The sequence below is a fragment of the Cantharellus anzutake genome (assembly GCF_015039405.1).
Source record: "Cantharellus anzutake strain C23 chromosome Unknown EI90scaffold_13, whole genome shotgun sequence".
Lineage (NCBI taxonomy): Eukaryota > Fungi > Basidiomycota > Agaricomycetes > Cantharellales > Hydnaceae > Cantharellus > Cantharellus anzutake.
In genome coordinates this window covers 969,551-987,254 of record NW_024066963.1, presented here as the reverse complement: position 1 = coordinate 987,254, position 17,704 = coordinate 969,551, and the positions used below count along the sequence as shown (strand labels likewise).

General features: G+C 49.3%; 6 protein-coding genes across 6 annotated transcripts; 4 read left to right on the top strand and 2 right to left on the bottom strand.

Annotated features, from left to right (window-relative positions):
* Positions 1 to 78: 78 nt before the first annotated feature.
* On the bottom strand, positions 79 to 1,060 carry EI90DRAFT_327657 (uncharacterized protein). Its single transcript, XM_039066612.1, has one exon. It carries the CDS (start codon positions 955 to 957, stop codon positions 400 to 402), a length of 558 nt encoding a protein of 185 aa, XP_038918631.1. The 5' UTR covers positions 958 to 1,060; the 3' UTR covers positions 79 to 399.
* Positions 1,061 to 2,429: 1,369 nt separating this feature from the next.
* On the top strand, positions 2,430 to 3,421 carry EI90DRAFT_3120503 (uncharacterized protein; the record flags this gene model as incomplete). Its single annotated transcript, XM_039063317.1, has 3 exons — positions 2,430 to 2,544; positions 2,599 to 2,909; positions 2,990 to 3,421. The coding sequence occupies 3 exons, from the start codon at positions 2,430 to 2,432 to the stop codon at positions 3,419 to 3,421; spliced, it is 858 nt and encodes a 285-aa protein (XP_038918630.1).
* Positions 3,422 to 5,988: 2,567 nt separating this feature from the next.
* EI90DRAFT_3048269 (uncharacterized protein) lies at positions 5,989 to 7,786 on the bottom strand. The gene is made up of 4 exons (XM_039059611.1): positions 7,721 to 7,786; positions 6,409 to 7,696; positions 6,115 to 6,387; positions 5,989 to 6,088 (listed from the first exon to the last, which is right to left on the bottom strand). Exons 1-4 carry the CDS (start codon positions 7,766 to 7,768, stop codon positions 6,000 to 6,002), a joined length of 1,698 nt encoding a protein of 565 aa, XP_038918629.1. The 5' UTR covers positions 7,769 to 7,786; the 3' UTR covers positions 5,989 to 5,999.
* A 480-nt stretch (positions 7,787 to 8,266) lies between these two features.
* Positions 8,267 to 10,020, top strand: EI90DRAFT_3048264 (uncharacterized protein; the record flags this gene model as incomplete). The annotated part of the gene is made up of 2 exons (XM_039059610.1): positions 8,267 to 9,750; positions 9,996 to 10,020. A coding segment is annotated over exon 1 (1,189 nt), but the record flags the coding sequence as incomplete, so codon positions are not given.
* A 5,551-nt stretch (positions 10,021 to 15,571) lies between these two features.
* Positions 15,572 to 16,991, top strand: EI90DRAFT_3048242 (uncharacterized protein). Its single transcript, XM_039059609.1, has 9 exons — positions 15,572 to 15,733; positions 15,790 to 15,950; positions 16,004 to 16,042; positions 16,104 to 16,187; positions 16,247 to 16,262; positions 16,316 to 16,419; positions 16,470 to 16,769; positions 16,821 to 16,883; positions 16,946 to 16,991. The coding sequence occupies exons 1-7, from the start codon at positions 15,714 to 15,716 to the stop codon at positions 16,511 to 16,513; spliced, it is 468 nt and encodes a 155-aa protein (XP_038918627.1). The 5' UTR covers positions 15,572 to 15,713; the 3' UTR covers positions 16,514 to 16,769; positions 16,821 to 16,883; positions 16,946 to 16,991.
* Positions 16,135 to 17,112, top strand: EI90DRAFT_3048239 (uncharacterized protein; the record flags this gene model as incomplete). Its single annotated transcript, XM_039059608.1, has 5 exons — positions 16,135 to 16,187; positions 16,247 to 16,262; positions 16,316 to 16,419; positions 16,557 to 16,769; positions 16,821 to 17,112. Coding segments are annotated over 2 exons (363 nt in total), but the record flags the coding sequence as incomplete, so codon positions are not given.
* Between the last annotated feature and the right edge of the window lie 592 nt (positions 17,113 to 17,704).

Genomic DNA, 17,704 nt, shown 5'->3' with positions numbered 1-17,704 from the left:
TACCGAACGGCGGCCTGAGACTTAACCTTCGAACTACTAATCTGATTTAGTAATCTCCCTTACCTTTGGCGTCAATCTTGTGAGATCGATCGTAGTGATCCAAAATATGTTGTGCTCTTTGGTTATGTCTATATCACTCTGATCCCTCGGATGCGTGCTCTGATGTATATTGTGTACCTGTTATGTTTTTGATGTGTCCCCGCCCATGATCAATGTGTGAAAAATAACCTATTCTTTCTAGGAAACTACTATGTATATACTTCCACTTGATTTTACCTGCTTCCTATCTAAACACTCAGAGTCTAGACCTTCGGATATCTATGGAAAGCTATTGCCTTTACGCCCTGTCCTTAGGATCAAATCCGCCACGGGGTATTATCCAACCAGAAAATATGTCTACTACTGGTGATTCAAGGGATTCCAATGGAGGCATGAGAAGACTCGGAGAGGATGGTATTCCGACGAGTTGCAGCGGAGTTCCCAACATTCCACCTGAATGAGCGGCAGGAATGGATCGAATCCCCTGAAAGGCCGTGTTTGGCCCGGCTGGGGGCGGACATCTGTTGGGCACTGCCCGGCCGCGGGGAGACGTGGTGTTCCGCCAACTCGATGATTGCTGCACAAGTTGCTTGAGGCAGGGGAATCGAAGAACGAGATGTACGGGAGAGTTTCCCCAACCCGATCGGCTGAACGAAGTTGTATTGGGCTCTCGATTTCGTGGTGCCCAGTGAAGTCAGTGTAAGACCTGGTAGGTAAGATGCGACACCGAATACATTGGGGTCTCTCCATGTCGGCATCTTGTTGGGCCACACCCACACTGCTGTTGAGAGAGCGAGTTGCACGCGGCCACGTAAGTGACTTCGGGCGCAACTTCGTCGTCGACCAATTTGCGAATTCCCATCCAAGGCTCGGTTGCACTGTTGGCTGGATAATTTGGGGCAAATCCCGACTCGACATGAATCATCGGGACGTACAGGTACATTCGAAAGCCTACAATGACAATGCCGTATAGCACACTTGGACAATGTCTTTTTTGATATGCATCAATCATGTACCGATAGAGTTGATCCACCGCTTTCTTTGTGTCCTCCTTCCTATCTTTAGCTCACTCTTCACCTCTATCACCAAGCAGGTGAGGGAATCCGAGTCTTTGATCGTAATGTCAGGTCGCAGCAGTTCGCGTTGATCCCGCTTCCCGTATACTGCTGCATAGGCCTGTACAAACTATTTCCCGGGGACACAGCATTCGCAATGGCATGGACAGGGCCATAAAGTATTGTCTTGTTGGCAGGCCTCCCGATGCCGAAAGACCCAGAATGCTGTTTCCATTGTCTCTCCAGGACACCTGCATGCAAGGCGACCTTGGTCCGCAGCGGATAATCGAATCTGAAATATTTGTGTTGGCTGATGAGCGCTGTGCTTGGGATGACATAGAAGACAGGGAAGATGGCAGCAAGAAATGTTGCAGGGGTTAGGTTTCGAACATGAAGTGCCCGTATTAAAAGCCCGGGCTCATCAAATCAGAAGCATATCATACGGGAGAGATGTTTTCTTTCATAGCCTTCATAAGTTGACCGTGTAGTATTGCTGGCATTATGGACGGTTCTCTTCTTTCACGTATAACATGTTGATAATGGCCAGGCTGGTATAAGCACACCACGGAAATGGAGTATTTGAGGTTGAAGAATACACGGAAACCTTCAGGTTGAAGGAATGACGATCAATGCAAAGGTCCTCGTCCTCTCGATCTAAACAAGGTCCGTTGCGTCAAACTGGCAGCAAACCATGGCCTTCGAAGACGCCACAGGTGATCGCAATATAGTTACGTCGGCACTTGCTCCCCGTGCGGCAATTGACGAGAGACCAACAACACAGTTGGCCTTTCCGCATCATATTACGCAGTCACAGAAGCTAGAGTCCTACTTAGGTTGATTCATTTCTAGGGTCGGCGTTAGGGGTTTGACTCGTCATGATCAAGGAGCTGCGACGAGGGTTGGAACTCACCCGAAGGGTCCAGTGCGTGCATCCAGATCCTGGAACACACTCCCCTTGGATATTGTCCACGAAATTGTTCACTACCTCATCCCACGTCACTTGTATCCTGGAGATGATGGCTACACATCTTTCTGCCAATTTGTGACGAGTTACATCCAGAAACGTGCCGCTTTGGCAGCTCTTGCTCTCGTCTCCTGTAATTAGGTCGACCCTGTGATGCGTAGCCTCTATCGTAAAATCGCAATATTCATCTGGGCCGGAGCATCCGTATATTCTCTCCGCGAATCACTCAAGTCCCATGGGAACCTCGTTCGAACCATCATTCTCGACTCCCAAACCCGTCATTTGAAGGAACCATCTCTCATTGACAAGTTCCCCGATCAGCTGACTCGGTTCAATCAGAGGGCTATCCTGATAAGCGAAATTATTGCATCATGTTCGTACTTGATGGGCTTGGAGAGTTCGATGATGCCTTTGCCGAACTCGCCCAGTTCAATGACAATTCTGAAACTGTCGTCGCTCCCTCCATAAAACATTTTACGTGGACGAGTGGGTGTTCACACGGGCTGCGCTGTGCTCTCCAGCACCTTTCTCGGATATTAGAAACCTTGATTATTTATGAATGGGATCCAATCACTCCTGTGTTCGCATTCCGCCGGCTTTTCACTCCCATCTTGCGGCTCCCTTCTCTTCCACGACTTTCCGAAATCCGTCTTAAAAAAACGTCAGGCCCTGAATTGCTCCATATGCTCGAGCTTCTTAAAAGTACAGAATGTCTCGAGAATGTTACTTCCCGTTTACCTGTGCTAGAAGTGCAGCGGCCATACTGGTTAACGCCCAAGGATTTCCTATGGATGATACAAACGACAAAAGCATTTTCCAATCTCAGGATGCTGATTCCCACCTGTCGTCCGGTCGGCTCAGACCAGTTCCATATCACCAAAACATGGGAGTGGTATGACTATTCTGAACTCCCTTGTGCACTTTTCCAAAGCTCCCCACATTTAGAAGAGCTCTCGCTCCTCAGTCCAATTCCACTCTCTTCATTCTCCAACCACCTGAAACACTTCGCATATTGCGCACCCTGATTTGGTGCAGTTATTTTGGGCCGCATGAATTCATGCGCTTCCTGAACTCCCCATTGAGTCGAAATTTGAAGCTTATCGAGCTTCCGCATATCTCGAGGTCGGCGATGACCGAGTGGAAAGTTGAGATGGAAACTGTGTTGCAAGTTGGAAGTCATCTTGGGAAAGATACCATCATCCCCACCGAAATTTATCCCGAGCCCGAATTTAGACAACCTGGTGCAATAATAGCCAGAATCGTGCGCTACAGTCGCTCTGTATGTATTCCCGCAGTGGACAAAGCAATTCAGAAACCTCGCGGAGAGCTGAATGTCGTCTTGGAACAGATATCGTTATACTAATATACCCTCTCTAACTTGTCCCGCGCCATGGCCAGACAACCCTGGGGCGACAATAAAATGAGGGGAAGTGCCCGGGTTAGCATTTTGGTCCCGTGTACCATTGGGCGCCCCATACGAATGCCTCGCACTGGGAATGATGATCGGACTCGAAAACACCCTCTGGACCTTACCCTACCGCTTATTACGCTATCAGCAGTCATCTTGCTTTGCCGTTCGCTGAGACCAGCCCAGCCTTGTCCCTGTTTCTCCTCGTTCTCGCCTTCCCTCATGATCGCCCCTGTGTCTCTCGTTTCATTCGATTCGTTGGGCTCGAGGGCTTGGACAAGTGCATTTCCTCAAAGTACAGCCCCCACCACGCCGGAACACAGACCCATTCATACCCCATGGCTCTCTGTGCTCCTGTTCCTCTCTGCACCTTAATCCATTCGAGGTGCGCACGAACAAGAAGCGGCCATTCTCGATGTCGGGGGTCACTGGGATACGGGCCCCTCCCATCCTCGGCACCCCCAACGCGATTCTCGTCTCACCTGACTCGCACTGTTTGCGCCATCTGATCCAGGTGGGTATGATTGCCACCACCGGTATGATGTTGCCAATTTAATTTCAACTGCGGGCCTTTTCAAATAAATCTTGAGGCCATGTCCGCGATCCTAGCCCGCAGTGTCACCCAATGAAAAGTTCAGGTACTGGCGGTGCTGAGAACCACTGTGGCCACTGAATGATGCATGTTGTCTAATGTGACACTGAGCTAGATGTAGAACGATCTTCAGTGCCAAGACATGCGGCGTTGAATAATGACTAGGTTGCTAAGGTTGTAGCCTAGCTGACGGAATCTCGGCCCAGTTTTCAACATATGTATTCGCCGGAGATACTACGAATGGAACTTGACTGATCAGTAAACTTCCAGAGCCAGGCAGCAGGTTATCATCGATACATTCATTGGCTTCTCTTAGTTGAGGGATCTATCGGAACCACCAATGCAGCGGGAAGTCCCCCTTCTACTGCTTATCTTTTGCCCGCTGTCGTTGCACGTCCCGTCCTTATATCTTGGGGCTCCTTCTCTCATCTGCTGATGCACATGACGATCCTAATCCCAATTGCATAGTGGTCGAGGTTCCATCAGCTGGAGTGCCGCCACACGCAAATGAGACTCAAATTGTTGCCAAGAAGGAAGTCATTCTGTGCGCAGGAGCGATCAACATGCTGCAGATACTGGGACCAGACCCGACGACGTGCTACTGAAGGTGGAAATCTCCGGCCTAGTCCCCGACGCAGAAGGCCTCGGCATACACGTGGAATGAACCTGAGCGACGCCTGTACACGAAAAATCTGGCTAACTGTCAATATTCTATTTTTTTTGTACCAACCGTCATTCAGCATCTCACGGTTTCCGCCATTTTCCGCTCTAGGTCTCAGCTGATTATCTCAATCATTCAAAGCTTGTATCTTCTCCAACACGCCCTTTCGGCACAGGTCCATTTTGCCCTAATGTTTGTTCCCGCCACTTTTTCTTTGAAGTTGCTAACGTAGTGGCTCAGCACACGGACTGTGTCACTTTTCTCTGCCTTGATTCGCCGAATTTTTTTTTTCTAAATTGACTTCATCCAGGAAGCCGTGGAGGTCCAACTCATCAAGTCTCTCTGATGCCCTGGTACCAGATACAACGTCAGGGCCAGACCCGCCCGATATTAGACTTGTCAGCTTTCCTGTGACATATTTCCATGCTGGTTCTATCCCCGTTGAGCCAGGCGGAAAGTCATAGTGAGCGATCACAGTACTGACCTATCCTAATGAACATATCATGACAATTGGTTTCGAAAGCTACTTATTCATCTCAGGCCTGAGAGCCAAGGTGCGATCCAGGAATGTATCCGATAAGGTGATTTGCGGACCGAAGTATGTTCACCAACCTTGTATGGTATCTTATCTAACCATTACAATCCAGTTATCTGGAGTTGAAAGTTGATTTGCAGGCCCTCGTGCCAGGCCTCCGCATCGCATCGTGTTGAAGGTAGCACGCACCAAGCCACTTTCGGACCACCTTGTTTTTGTCGACCCTAAGGAGAAACTGAACAATGATACGACGAACATGTACTGGCTTGCTGATCAAAATCCTTAGACTTTGATAAAGAGATTGAAGACTGCATGCCGAGACAGTGTATCATCCAGAACGCGGAGTTATGTGGGAGCTGATGGGGAGTGGAAATAGACTACTACGGCTCGGATGGCTGAGTCACCGAAAGCTTCTTTGCATGTCCAGAACTTGCACATATGTGAGGCTTCAGTCTTCCCGAACCAGATTGTGGCCCACTCTACAGCAACAACCATTGCAATGGCGAAGCGACTAGCGGATATAATCTTGAAGAGAATCGCCGGACTCGCATATGGGGAGGCATAGGAATCTAAAGATCCGGTGCCCAGTTATCCTGTGGAACACAGTGCACGTGTCTATCATTCACTTTCTGTATGTAACGGCCCGCTTGGGTCTTCTAAACAACAATACAAGAGAGAACAGAACGCCCGTGGACATAGTAAGACATCAGTGCCTTTGGTCCCATTCTATAAAGAGATGATCATGCTACGAGCTCATGCACTTGTTGGATCTACAAGCAATCGTGTTCAACAATAGTGTGATGGCAAGAACCCCCTTGCTACGTACGATGCGACCTATGGGCGAGTTGGTTGGGCATCACTTCCCCTGTTCTGATCAATCCCACTTGTAACGGTTGAGGGGGAGGGCGTATCGGGGCTATTATTGTCGACATTTCGCTCGGACGCGTGAAAGTGCCGCGAGCGTTGCAAAACGATGTTGGGAGCCGGAAAGTTACGTGGTTGACTGCTCATTGAAGGTGCATGTGAAGCCGGGATAGAGTACCGGTCCGTTATGGTGCGCCGGCCGATTGGTTCAGGTGTTCTAGGCGCATTAGCAGCATAGCTCGGGTTCCAGCCAGTGCCACCTCGAGGAACTTGAACCTCTTCAGGTTCACCTCGACTTGCAGTACCAGAGGACTGATCCTGGTCTCTCACAAGGATACCAATTGCATTAACATTATTAGTTATCTGCAGCTGCCGCCTTTGTGTTGAGAAGCGGTGGAGTGGTGATTCAGGGGATTCCAATGGAGGCATGAGAAGACTCGGAGAGGATGGAGTTCCAACAGGTTGCAGCAGTGAGTCCGAGGGAGCTCTTGGAGTGATTGGCATTCCACCTGAATGAGCAGCGGGCATGGATCGAATCCCCTGAAAAGGCCGTGTTTGGCCTGGCTGGGGGATGGACATCTGTTGGGCACTGCCGGGGAGACGCGGTGTCTTGCTGACTCCGTGATCGCTGCTCAAGCTGCTTGAGGCAGGGGAATCGAAGAATGGGATGTATGAGAGAGTCCCCCCAACCCGATCAGCTGAGCGAAGTTGTATTGGGCTGTCGATTTCACGGTGCCCAGTAGAATCAGTGTTTGCAGGGCTAAGGCCTGGTAGGTAAGACGCAGCACCGAATGCATTGGGGTCTTTGGGTTCAGGCATTGGAGGGAATTTCAATGCCTCGGCATCTTCAAAGAGATCTTCCATCGTATCTTGGAATCTCTCCATGTCAGCATCTTGTTGGGCCACACCCACACTGCTGTTGAGAGAGCGAGTTGCACGCGGCCACGTAGGTGACTTCAAACGGACTTCATTGTCAACCAATTTGCGAATGTCCATCCAAAGCTCGGTTGCACTGTCGTCTAGAAAATTTGGGGCAAATCCATCTTTGACGTGAGTCATCCGTGCAGCTATGCCCATCATCTGGTACAGGTACATTCGAAAGCCCACGATGGCAATGCCGTATAGCACATCCGTACAATTTCTCTTTTGGTAGGCATCAACCATGTACCGATAGAGTTGATCCACCGCTTTCCTTGTGTCCTCCTTCCTATCTTTAGCAGAAAGTGGCTTATTCTTCACCTCTATCACCAAGCAGGTGAGGGAATCCGAGTGTTGATCGAAAAGTTCTGTATCCGTTACTACGGTAATGTCAGGTCGCAGCAGTTCGCGTTGGTCCCGCTTCCCATCTTCTAGTGTGTACTGCTGCATAGGCCTGTATAAACTGTTATCCGGGAATACAGCATTCACAATGGCATTGACAGGGCCATAGAGTACTGTCTCATTGGCAGGCCTCCCGATACCAAAATACCTAGAATGCTGTTTCCTTTGTCTCTCCAGGACGCCTGCAAGGCGGCCTTGGTCCACAGCGGGTAATCGAGTCTGAAATATTTGAGTTGGAGTATTAAGAGGCGATGAGGGCTGTCCCTGGGATGACATGTGGACTAGGGAAGATGGCAGCAACAAGTGTTGCAGGGGTCGGATTTCAATCATGAGGCGCCTGTATGCACCCAATTTAAAGCCGATCACCAGATCAGAGGCATATTTCTCAGCAGCTTTCAGAAGCTGCCTGTGTGCATATCGCCACGGTTCTCTTCCATGCAAAATCAGTAGAAGACACGTTAATATCAGGCTGAGGAATACACAGAAGCCCTCCGGTTGGACGAACAATAGTTTAAATCAATGCAGCGGTCTCTGTCTTCTTGATCTAAACAAGGCCCATTGCATGTAGCAAACTGTCCATTACCTTGCTTGCAGGGTCACTTTCCAGCCTGGTTGGAGCACCGTAATACACAAGTATGGTTGTGTCGGCACTTGCCCTTCCCCGCACGGCAATTGACGAGAACAACAGGCCTTTCGTTACGCAATCATAGAAGCTGGAGTCCTACCTAGTTCCCAGTGTCGGCGTTAGGGGCCCGTCATGATCAAGGAGCTGCGACCAGGATTGGAACATCCTGCCCACGCGACTGACGGCCCAGCACGTGCATCCAGATCCTGGAACACACTCCCCTCGGATGTTATACACGAAATTGTTCACTACCTCATCCCGCGTCACTTGTATCCTGGGGATGATGGCTATTCATCTTCTTTCCGTCAATTTGTGATGAGTTACATCCAGAAACGTGCTGCTTTGGCATCTCTCGCTCTCGTCTCTCGAAATTGGGTCGATCCTGTGATGCGTGGCCTCTATCGTAAAATCGCAATATTCATCTGCACCGAAGCGTCCGTATATTCTCTCCGTGAGTCACTCAAGTCTCGTGGGAATCTCGTTCGAACCGTCATTCTCGACTCTCGAACGCATCATTTGAAGGACCGTCCATCTCTCATTGACAGGGTTCCTGATCAGCTGGCTCGGTTCAATCAGAGGGCTATGCTGATAAATGAAATTTTTGCATCATGTTCGCACCTGATGGGCTTGGAGAGTTTTGGCTGGCACGATGATGCCTTTGCCGAACTCACCCAGTTCAATGACAACTTTGAGACTGTCGTCGCTCCTTCAACCTCCATGAAGCATTTTACGTGGACAAATGGAGGTTATCCACATGGGTTGCGCTGTGCTCTCCAGCATTTTTCTCGGACATTAGAAACTTTGATTATTTATGAGTGGGATCCAATCACTCCTATGTCCACATTCCGCCGGCCTTTCACTCCCATCTCACACCTCCCTTCTCTTCCACGACTTTCAGAAATTCGTCTTAAAACAACGTCAGCCCCTCGATTGCCCCATATGCTCGAGCTTCTTAAAAGTACAGAGTGCCTCGAGGAAGATGAGAATGTTACTTCCCGTTTACGTGTCTTAGAAGTACAACGGCCATACTGGTTAACGCCCAAGGATTTCTTATGGATGATACAGACGACAAAAGCATTTTCCAATCTCAAAACACTCATTCTCACCTGTCGTCCTCTCGGCTCAGACCAGTTCCATATCACCAAAACATGGGAGTGGCATGATTTTTCCGAACTCCCTTGTGCACTTTTCCAAAGCTCCCCACATTTAGAAGAGCTCTCGCTCCTCAGCCCAATTCCACTCTCTTCATTCTCCAAACCACCTGAAACACTTCGCATATTGCGCACCCTGATTTGGCGGACCTATTTTGGGCCACACGAGTTCATGCGTTTCCTGAACTCTCCATCGAGTCGAAACCTGAAGCTTATCGAGCTACAGCATACCTCGAGGACGGCGATGGCTAAGTGGAAAGTTGAGATGGAAACTGTGTTGCAAGTCGGACGTCGTCTTGGGAAAGATATCATTATCCCTGCTCAAATTTATCCCGAGCTCGAATTCAGACAACCTTGTGCAATAATAAACAGAAACACGCGCTATAGTCACAATGTATGTATTCCTCCAGTGGATAACGCAGTTCAGAGACCTCGCGGAGAGCTGAATGTCATCTTGGAACAGATATCGTTATACTAATATATCCGGTCTAACTCGTCCCGCGCCATGGCCAGACAACCTACGGTGACAATAAAATACCAAAAGTTCCCGGATTAACATTTGATACCACGTACTGTGGGGCGCCCCGAACGAGTGTTACGCACCACAGCACGATCGAATTCGAAAACATCATTTGGGTCTTACGCTATCATCAGCCATCTCGCTTTGGCCTTCGCTGAGACCCAGCCCGCCTTGTTCCTTTTCCTCCTCGTTCTCCCCTTCCCTCCTGCTCGCACCTGTGCTTCTCATGTCATCCGATTCGTGGTACAAGCGCCCATTTCAGCCCCCCCCCCACGCCGGAACACAGGTCCACGTCTCCCCTTTCCCTGTCTCGTGGCTTTCTGCCTTCTGTGCTGCTTCTGTTCCCCCCTCTTGATATACTCCACATCTCTTCCCTCATGGTGTTTGGGGATACGGGAGGAGAAACGTCCTTTTTCATTTGTCAAGGCATCAACCGCCCACTCGTTTGAAGAGTTTGGGAGAAAGGATACAGGAACATCCCTGGGATGTATACACTGTGCTCTAATCGCTTGAAACGCGTCCCCAATGAGGATAGTTCTATAAATTGAAGGACAAGATTTATTTGGAAATAACCATTCCTCGACGACCCTCAGGCTGACGCCTCACGTCCATCTTTCCAAAGATGCCTGAGACTTGTGCAGGCCATACATGCACAGCAACTCGTCGTTCTAGCTCCGCGAAAGCGCACAGCCGCTGTTCTGGAAATGGACGACCTATCAGTCGCGGTTGTTGACTCAGAGCATGACCATGCAGCTCCCCGCGCCCCATGGTCGAGCCGGCAACCACTTTTTTTGTGCAATTACGTATAAATCATCGTCGCGACCATCTAGCGCTCTATTGCCACCCATCTGACTTCTTCTGAGTCAGGAGAGATCGGGTCTAGTCCGTAGATGATCACTCAGAAGATAATAACCGTTCAATCTCTGCTCAGAAAATGGCCATTCAGACCCGCGCATAAATAGTCCTGCCTAAATTGGCGTAGTTACACTAGAAGTAGATTATCGAAACTAGCCTTGGTGCCACGCAGCTCGTTCGATTCACAGTCACAGACTCGAGTATATAGATCAACGGCGCTTATGCTTTTCGGTGGAACAGTTCTCCGGTTTACTGACATTCTCTGTTCCACTACGGGAAGAAACTCCTCACGACATTCAAGCCTATGAAGTACACCATTAGAAGTTCCAGGGATAGGAGTCATGTCATTGCCTTGGGGAAACAATGAGGCGAGGCAAATTTGAGTTACTCTGTGGGAGTAACTGCGCATGCAGTCTTCAGCAGGGAAGTCAGGGATCGAGATATAAATATGCCCGACGCGCGGCCGCTGTGTGGAGATATCATGAGCCGAATTGACGATACTCAAGAGTTGGAGGATACTGGCGTAATCCTCAACCTCCTTATGAATTATGCCTCCGGGCCTCTCTGGACCCACAGCGAAGGTGAAAATGACCCAGGCCAGGACACGGGGAACTTGCCGTACGTCGAATCGTGAGACGGTTCTGATGGACCAATCTACCCTCCCCCAAGCAACGCGGACGTATGAACCCGCAAATTAACTGCTTGGGAACACTGCTCCCTTAACAAGCATCGCCATTGCGCTGACGGTGATCTCGATAAGTGCCAAGGCGTCAGGATACTGGTAGAGGGGATCAATGTAATCCATCTGAAGGTCGGAAGAGCAAGGCCTCATGGACCTGAGGGTATCCCTTCGACAAGTGGGCAAACAAAGAATTATGCACTTCGAGGAGCTCTGTTGAAGATTCCGATGCCCTTTGTGCCAATGGTTGGCTAGTCGACAATATGAGCAACCATTTTGGAGACAAAGCCGAGGTTTCAGGTGCGGCATCGCTAAGGGATTGCCTTTCGTTCTTTACCTTGCGCCACGCATTATAAGTTCGATATGTGGGCTGAGAACCCGATATCCAACCACACTCGTGCTCAGACTTTCACAAGCTCTGCATTTCGTGCCTCACATATCCGGGATTTCCACGAACAGTCTAGGCATGTCCCCTACTTCCCAAGCAAGATCGTCTTGGGTCACTTTTTAGTTTGCAGCAAGTCTTACGCTTACACCACCTTCCAAGAAGTATCTCAGCGTCTCCTTGTTATCCTTAAACGCGACCAGCGGCAGGTTTAGCGAAGTAGAGTATTTCGCCTAAATGGTGGAACAATCCTCTTGCCTACAACCGACTTTGCAAGGAAACTGAGGGGGGATCCCAGGTCTCAAGGACGGGGCTCTACCGCGAAGCGCTTGCTTGGCCACTTCCGGACCGCTCGACCCGAACGTTCTTGTCATACCACATCCAACGGCTAGTATAGGCGCTAGGCATGAGCGCCACTACGGGCAATAACACTCCCCTCCAACTTCGACATTGCCGATCTTTCAAGTAGGGCGGGTATGACTCGCTTGCCATAGAAGTTGCACGCAACACCAGAACGAGGCACTTTGCCTATATTTCCTCATGAGAGCAATTTAAAATTAATAGCCGGTGGCGTCAGGTGGACGAATCCCAAAACTTTATTGTGGATCTTAGCTGTAGTACTCCATTACTTAAGCCCCCGAGTCACCTAAACGCATGATGCCGTCCAAATCGGAAGAGAGATTGTAGTCAAAGCTATGGGGCATGGTGGCAAGCAAGTGCCAGATGAACGGGCGCACCTGTCCAAAGCGGTGTGGGTGGTTGAGCAATATATATGGTCCTACTTCGTCCAAGTTTGGGGTGCTTTATAGGTTTAGATTCATGTTCTTTTCGAGGATCTCTCTATCTTCACTTGTACTTATTTACAGATATGACCGATCTCACCGGGAATCTAAGGCGAGTAGGTAGGTATTGGGAAGGGGTGGGTTGGTAGGTCGTTAACATTGATACTTGAGCACGAAGGGCAGCAGAAGTGGGTCAATACCTGTCACGACCAATTCGACATCGCCGAACGATGAATCTGCTCGACGTGAGCACCGAATTCCAGAGTGAAACAAGAGATGCATTCTGGAGATACAATTCAGGGGCACAGTTCGAGCGATCGGAGCCGTCGCACTCTGCCTAAGTTATAAAGTCGCTACGAAATAGTGGGAATAACTTCATGAGGATATGAATGCAATAGATGTTCTGAGTGTGAACAAGACAGCGGCCGGACAGGAGAGAACGGCAACTTGGAAACAGCCAATCGGAGGGGGGACGCCAAAACAAATCTTAACTTGGTGGAGAAATCTGCAACAATAAACAGGGACATCGTTGGTTTGAGTCTCATCTCGCTCAAGTTCGTGAAACTTGCACCTGTGTTCCTTGAGATTTGAAATCGACGCTTTGATTCTAGATAAAACCTGCCCTCTCGCTGGCGATTCTTCCTTCCTCCTTACTATGACCAACAACACTTCTCATAGGGTATGGTTTCCATTCGCCAGTTTTATCTCTTTGACGAACGCTGTATCAACCTGACTGAAGGGCACGTATCCCAGTTGCAATTAACAGCACCACCATGTCAACTACCAATCCAACCCCCTTTGGCTTTTTGAGCACAGAAAACCTGTGAGTCAGTTGTATCCCCCCGTCTTTACACGTTATGCCAATAGTTCTGTCCACGACTTTTAGGCATACTTACGAACTAAAACCATATGTTTTGAATGTCATGCGTTCGATACTCCTTGTTTCGTACGCTACAGGATGTCTGGTTTTGTTGATCGTCGCCAACGCACTTATTTGCGGTTATCTTATGCTTCTGAGATTTCTGCAAGCACTTGACAAATGGTCGATGGTCTTATTGTTTCTCTATCGAGACCCCATGGTGATTTGGAGGGGTTCCCAATCATGGACTGCTTGGAATCTCTTTCAAATCCCAACAGTGTTGCGATCACTCGAAGCCAAACCCTATACGTTGGAGTGCCCTATATGTTTCGAAGAAATGGACACAGAGCGGGCCCCAACGACTGGCGCACCATGCGGCCATGTTCTTTGTCAAGTGTGTCGGGCTCAGATCGTAAAGTATGCTCGAAATGGACCAACCTGCCACGCTTGCCGTATGCCTTATGATAGTCCGGAAACGTCGGGCTAACCTGAGCCCTTACACCGATGTATTAGCATACTCAGGTGGCCTGACTGCGTCACCCGAACTCATTCTTCGCTGTTCGTCGCATGTAAAGTAAATCTAATAAGGAGCTAGAATTGATGAAACCTTTTTCTATGTGGCAGTGAAAGTCTCGGCAAGGTGCAAGGTGCAGGAGGCAGAATCCAGTGTGGTTAACGCATAAGCCCGAAGACGAGGTCCGAGACTGGGAGAACCACCAAGTTTAAGTGCATGGTGCATCAGCAGTGCTTATGTGTCGAGACAAAAAGAAATGTCGACGCGAGTCTGGAGGAAATTGATCCGTTAGGAGAGAGGAAACGGTGTTGAGGTCTCGGATGCGATAGTCCTCTTGGGTATTACTTGCAAGAATTGTGCAATAACAACCAAGACTCAACAGCCTGATAAAGTAGATCGTCGTAGTCAAAAAGGCAAAGCAGCCCGGAAAAACGACCACAGGGATGCGTGCAGCCAGCAAGGCACAAGGGATGGCTGCACCAGTGTATGAAAGCGGCGTTCGCCGAGGGCTGGCATTCAGAATGCCGCGCGGGTAGTAACTGTTCTGTCATACCTGATTATCTCTGCGGACTTCAAGGTTCCGTCAATTAGAATGATAAGAGAAAGCTCGCTTCACATCCAAAATGTTGCCAATGACCTATCTGTTTGTTTGAAGTGGTGCACCCCCCCGGACTAAACGCTGGCAATCCGGCCTCGACTAAACGCAACACTGCATTCCGACCGGACTAATTGCAGCGGCTCATACTGTATGCGCTATGGAATTCTGGAAACCTTGATGTCCTGGCTATATAGGCTGAGTCTTCCTACTCCGGCTCGGAACGTTGGGATCATCGAGCCGATTTGTCGAATTGACCTGATTGCTCAACAGCGCTCAAGTGCCCTACACCTCTCTCGAGTCATTCCCGTTACCTTTTCCATCCAGCATATTAGACGTCTGTACCGATCTCTGTCGCCAATTGTAGTATCAAGTCCAGCTCCAATGTCATCAGCGTACTGTTGGACCGTAATCGATGGTAGATCAATCAGAGCCACATTGCGCGCCTTCGGCCGAGGATGGATTTCTATCTAACGCTGTCAACGTTTGAATCCTGTCCACAAACTGAGAGTCAGCAGCGTCTTCTTGTGGGTCGCGCCTCGAAGTAGGTATTGTGTCTACTTACCTCTTCAGCTGACGTTGTGCGAAATGTACAAGTAACGCGAACCTTGATTTCCTCGGGCACACCACTGCGTAACGATACACGCTGAAATGCGTTGGGCGTTGGGATGCACGAAATCTTGGGTCGAGACTTGACGTTATCAATCCAAATACTAAACGATGATACCTTGTATGTTTGTTTTCGCCGCTCTTGCCAATTTCCCCCATCCAACATCACATCTTTGGGTTCATGAATGTCGCTCACCTTGACTGTACATGAGAGACCTACAGGCCAGATATCGCATGCGCGCTCCTGCTCTGCTGCTGATCTTAAAAATAGTACCGCAGCGTCACTGGTGTAGGGGGAAAATCAATCGAGTGAAGACGTTTTGACGAGGTGAATGGTGCTTGTTCTCGCGCAACCCATTTATTTCGTGGACTTGGAATGCCCAGTCCTGATCTTCTGGATGTCCATGTGGCAGAAGCAACCCCTCCCAGGGTTCGTGCAAATAATTCCATTCAAGCGGCATGCCGCACGCCACACGCCACACGCCAGCCCAGGATCGTGTGAGCAGCGCCGGCTGGTGTGGCAGAAAAGAAATTGCGTGATGAGATTCGAAGGTTGTCGACCTAGCTTAGCTCGCCGAAGGATGCTTGACGGGAGTCGCTTCAGCACATAGCATTTGCATCCGAGGCAACACTTTGCTCACCGTGTTCGTCTTGAGGATCCCTTGTTGCTGACTTCCCTTTCCCCTACAATATTCCTCTCGATGACGATGACGGCGGCCCAGTGAGTCACACGCGTTCAAATACGATGATCGACCGTGTCTGATGTGTGGACATTAGCATCGCTCTTTGCATTGTGGGGCTCGCTATCCTCACTTGTGTCTCCGGTACCCCAGCGGCACTTCTGTGGACCATCATATCATCCCCAAACCACCGTCCCGCTCTGCGGGGTTACCTCATTTTTGCTATTTTATTCATGCTACTGCATGTGGTACAAATTGGTGAGTTCCATGACCAGGATCACACCAATTGATATACATTCATTCCCACATAGTTAGTGGGGAGCTTCTCATAACCAAACATCTCTGGACCTGTCAGTATGCTATTGTACCAGAATATTGAGGCTTCGGTCATTACCTCGACCTATGTTCCAGACAATTCGGTCAACGAAATGGCTGCAACGACACTCCGAAGTTGCACTCTGTTAGCCTCTGCTCCAACAATCAGCGGATTTCACTGTGAGTAGTATAATTCTGGCCATTGACTATGTTCCCACTCTGATTGTGTTTGCCTTCAGTATTCCTAAGCTCCAGGCAAGGTCTCCATTTCGTCATCCACTCTAGAGTCTAATGCTGTAGACGGTCAGAGCCTTACGGTCAATCTGTACATGCTTCAGCTGCCGCCGATTGACGCACCCAGTTGTCTTATTTTGTTTGGTGGTCACAATTTTTCTCTGTGCAGCTGAGTCCGGTGGGCGCTATTGTGTCTCACACGTTTCCTTTGCTTAACACCTTCAACAGCACTGTCTATTTATGGAGTAATTTTAGCGGAGCAAGGGCCGTAAGTTCTTGCTGCTTTACTCATCGTGACGACCTCATACTACAGTTTCTGTTCCCCCCGTCAGTTCACACGATCAACGACGAAACCGTATAATGGCGACGGCCATGTTCACAGGCACCGTCTGCCTGCTCATGAATTTCGCCATCACTTTCTTCCTTCTCTGGCATGTAGAACAACGGCGAATTCTTAGCAGAGGGCTGCGACAACCATCTTCTGATGATATGTTCAAGCAAACATTATTCAAATGGAGGCAGCGTTGTGTACATAAAGGCCACTTGTCAAACGCCACACTATATTAAATAACTCTCAAGATTCTTGCTTTCCTCTTCGTTCTCCCTGTACAACTCCCAAGAGGATTTCTCCTCCTCTTTTGGGTGAGACATCATCTGACAAGAGCTCGCGGACCGGCTCATCTCCATCCTTTACCACTACATAGCCCAATCCACTTGTCATGGATTTGATGTCGGTTTTGTCCGGACCGGTTAGTTTTCCTTTATGTTCGACATTAATACATGCAGAAATCTGATGTTGTCTGTGCAGGTACACTATTTATCATTTCTGATATTGGTCCTCCGCATTACACCACGGGGAAGTTCCGACGAGGGCATAGCCCTTAGTCCTATATCTCCACAAAGTGGAGATGTGGATGCTCCCCATAATGATTCTCCCGGTCATGACGGGTCCAGCGTACGTTTTCTACTTCATGACTTCCACTGGAGGGCCGACGACTGACTCGGACGTCCAGAATGGGGGGATTCTTGTATTAGGATCTCCACTTGAAAATCGGTTCGGTAAGCGTAGTGTCACAAAAACCCCGCACTCCCACATCGTCTCATCACTCCGTTCATCTCGCCGCCAGACTTCCGAACCAACCAATAACAAAGAGCAGGCAGGAACACCAGTGCATGCGCAGCCGGTGATGGCTCGAACCGGCTCCTCGAGCCCCAGTTGGCACGGAGTAGAGCAGCGGACCAATGAGCCACTCCAAGTTCGTCAAGGGGGTATAGCGCGCTGCAATCTTCTTGCATATTTATACCGTGGAAGGGGGATCATCCATCAAATATGGTCCCCATAAACTTCCCACTGCGCCGTTTTCGCGGCATACATTTGTTTATCCACTCCCATTTTCTCGTACTCTCACGCATGAAACTAATATTCAGTTCTCATCCGCTTAATTCCTGTTGCGAAACGCCTT

Bases quoted from the DNA above. Each gene is read 5' to 3' on its own strand.
- EI90DRAFT_3048242 (XM_039059609.1), top strand. From the start codon at position 15,714: ATGACGATGACGGCGGCCCA. The intron at 16,043-16,103 runs GTCAGTATGCTA...CCTATGTTCCAG, and splicing joins AACCAAACATCTCTGGACCT to ACAATTCGGTCAACGAAATG. The intron at 16,420-16,469 runs GTGGGCGCTATT...CACCTTCAACAG, and splicing joins TCTCTGTGCAGCTGAGTCCG to CACTGTCTATTTATGGAGTA.
- EI90DRAFT_327657 (XM_039066612.1), bottom strand. From the start codon at position 957: ATGTCGAGTCGGGATTTGCCCCAAATTATCCAGCCAACAGTGCAACCG.
- EI90DRAFT_3048269 (XM_039059611.1), bottom strand. From the start codon at position 7,768: ATGATTGAAATCCGACCCCTGCAACACTTGTTGCTGCCATCTTCCCTA. The intron at 7,697-7,720 runs GTCCACATGTCA...TCCCAGGGACAG, and splicing joins TGTTGCTGCCATCTTCCCTA to CCCTCATCGCCTCTTAATAC. The intron at 6,089-6,114 runs GTGATGCCCAAC...ACTCGCCCATAG, and splicing joins GATTGATCAGAACAGGGGAA to GTCGCATCGTACGTAGCAAG.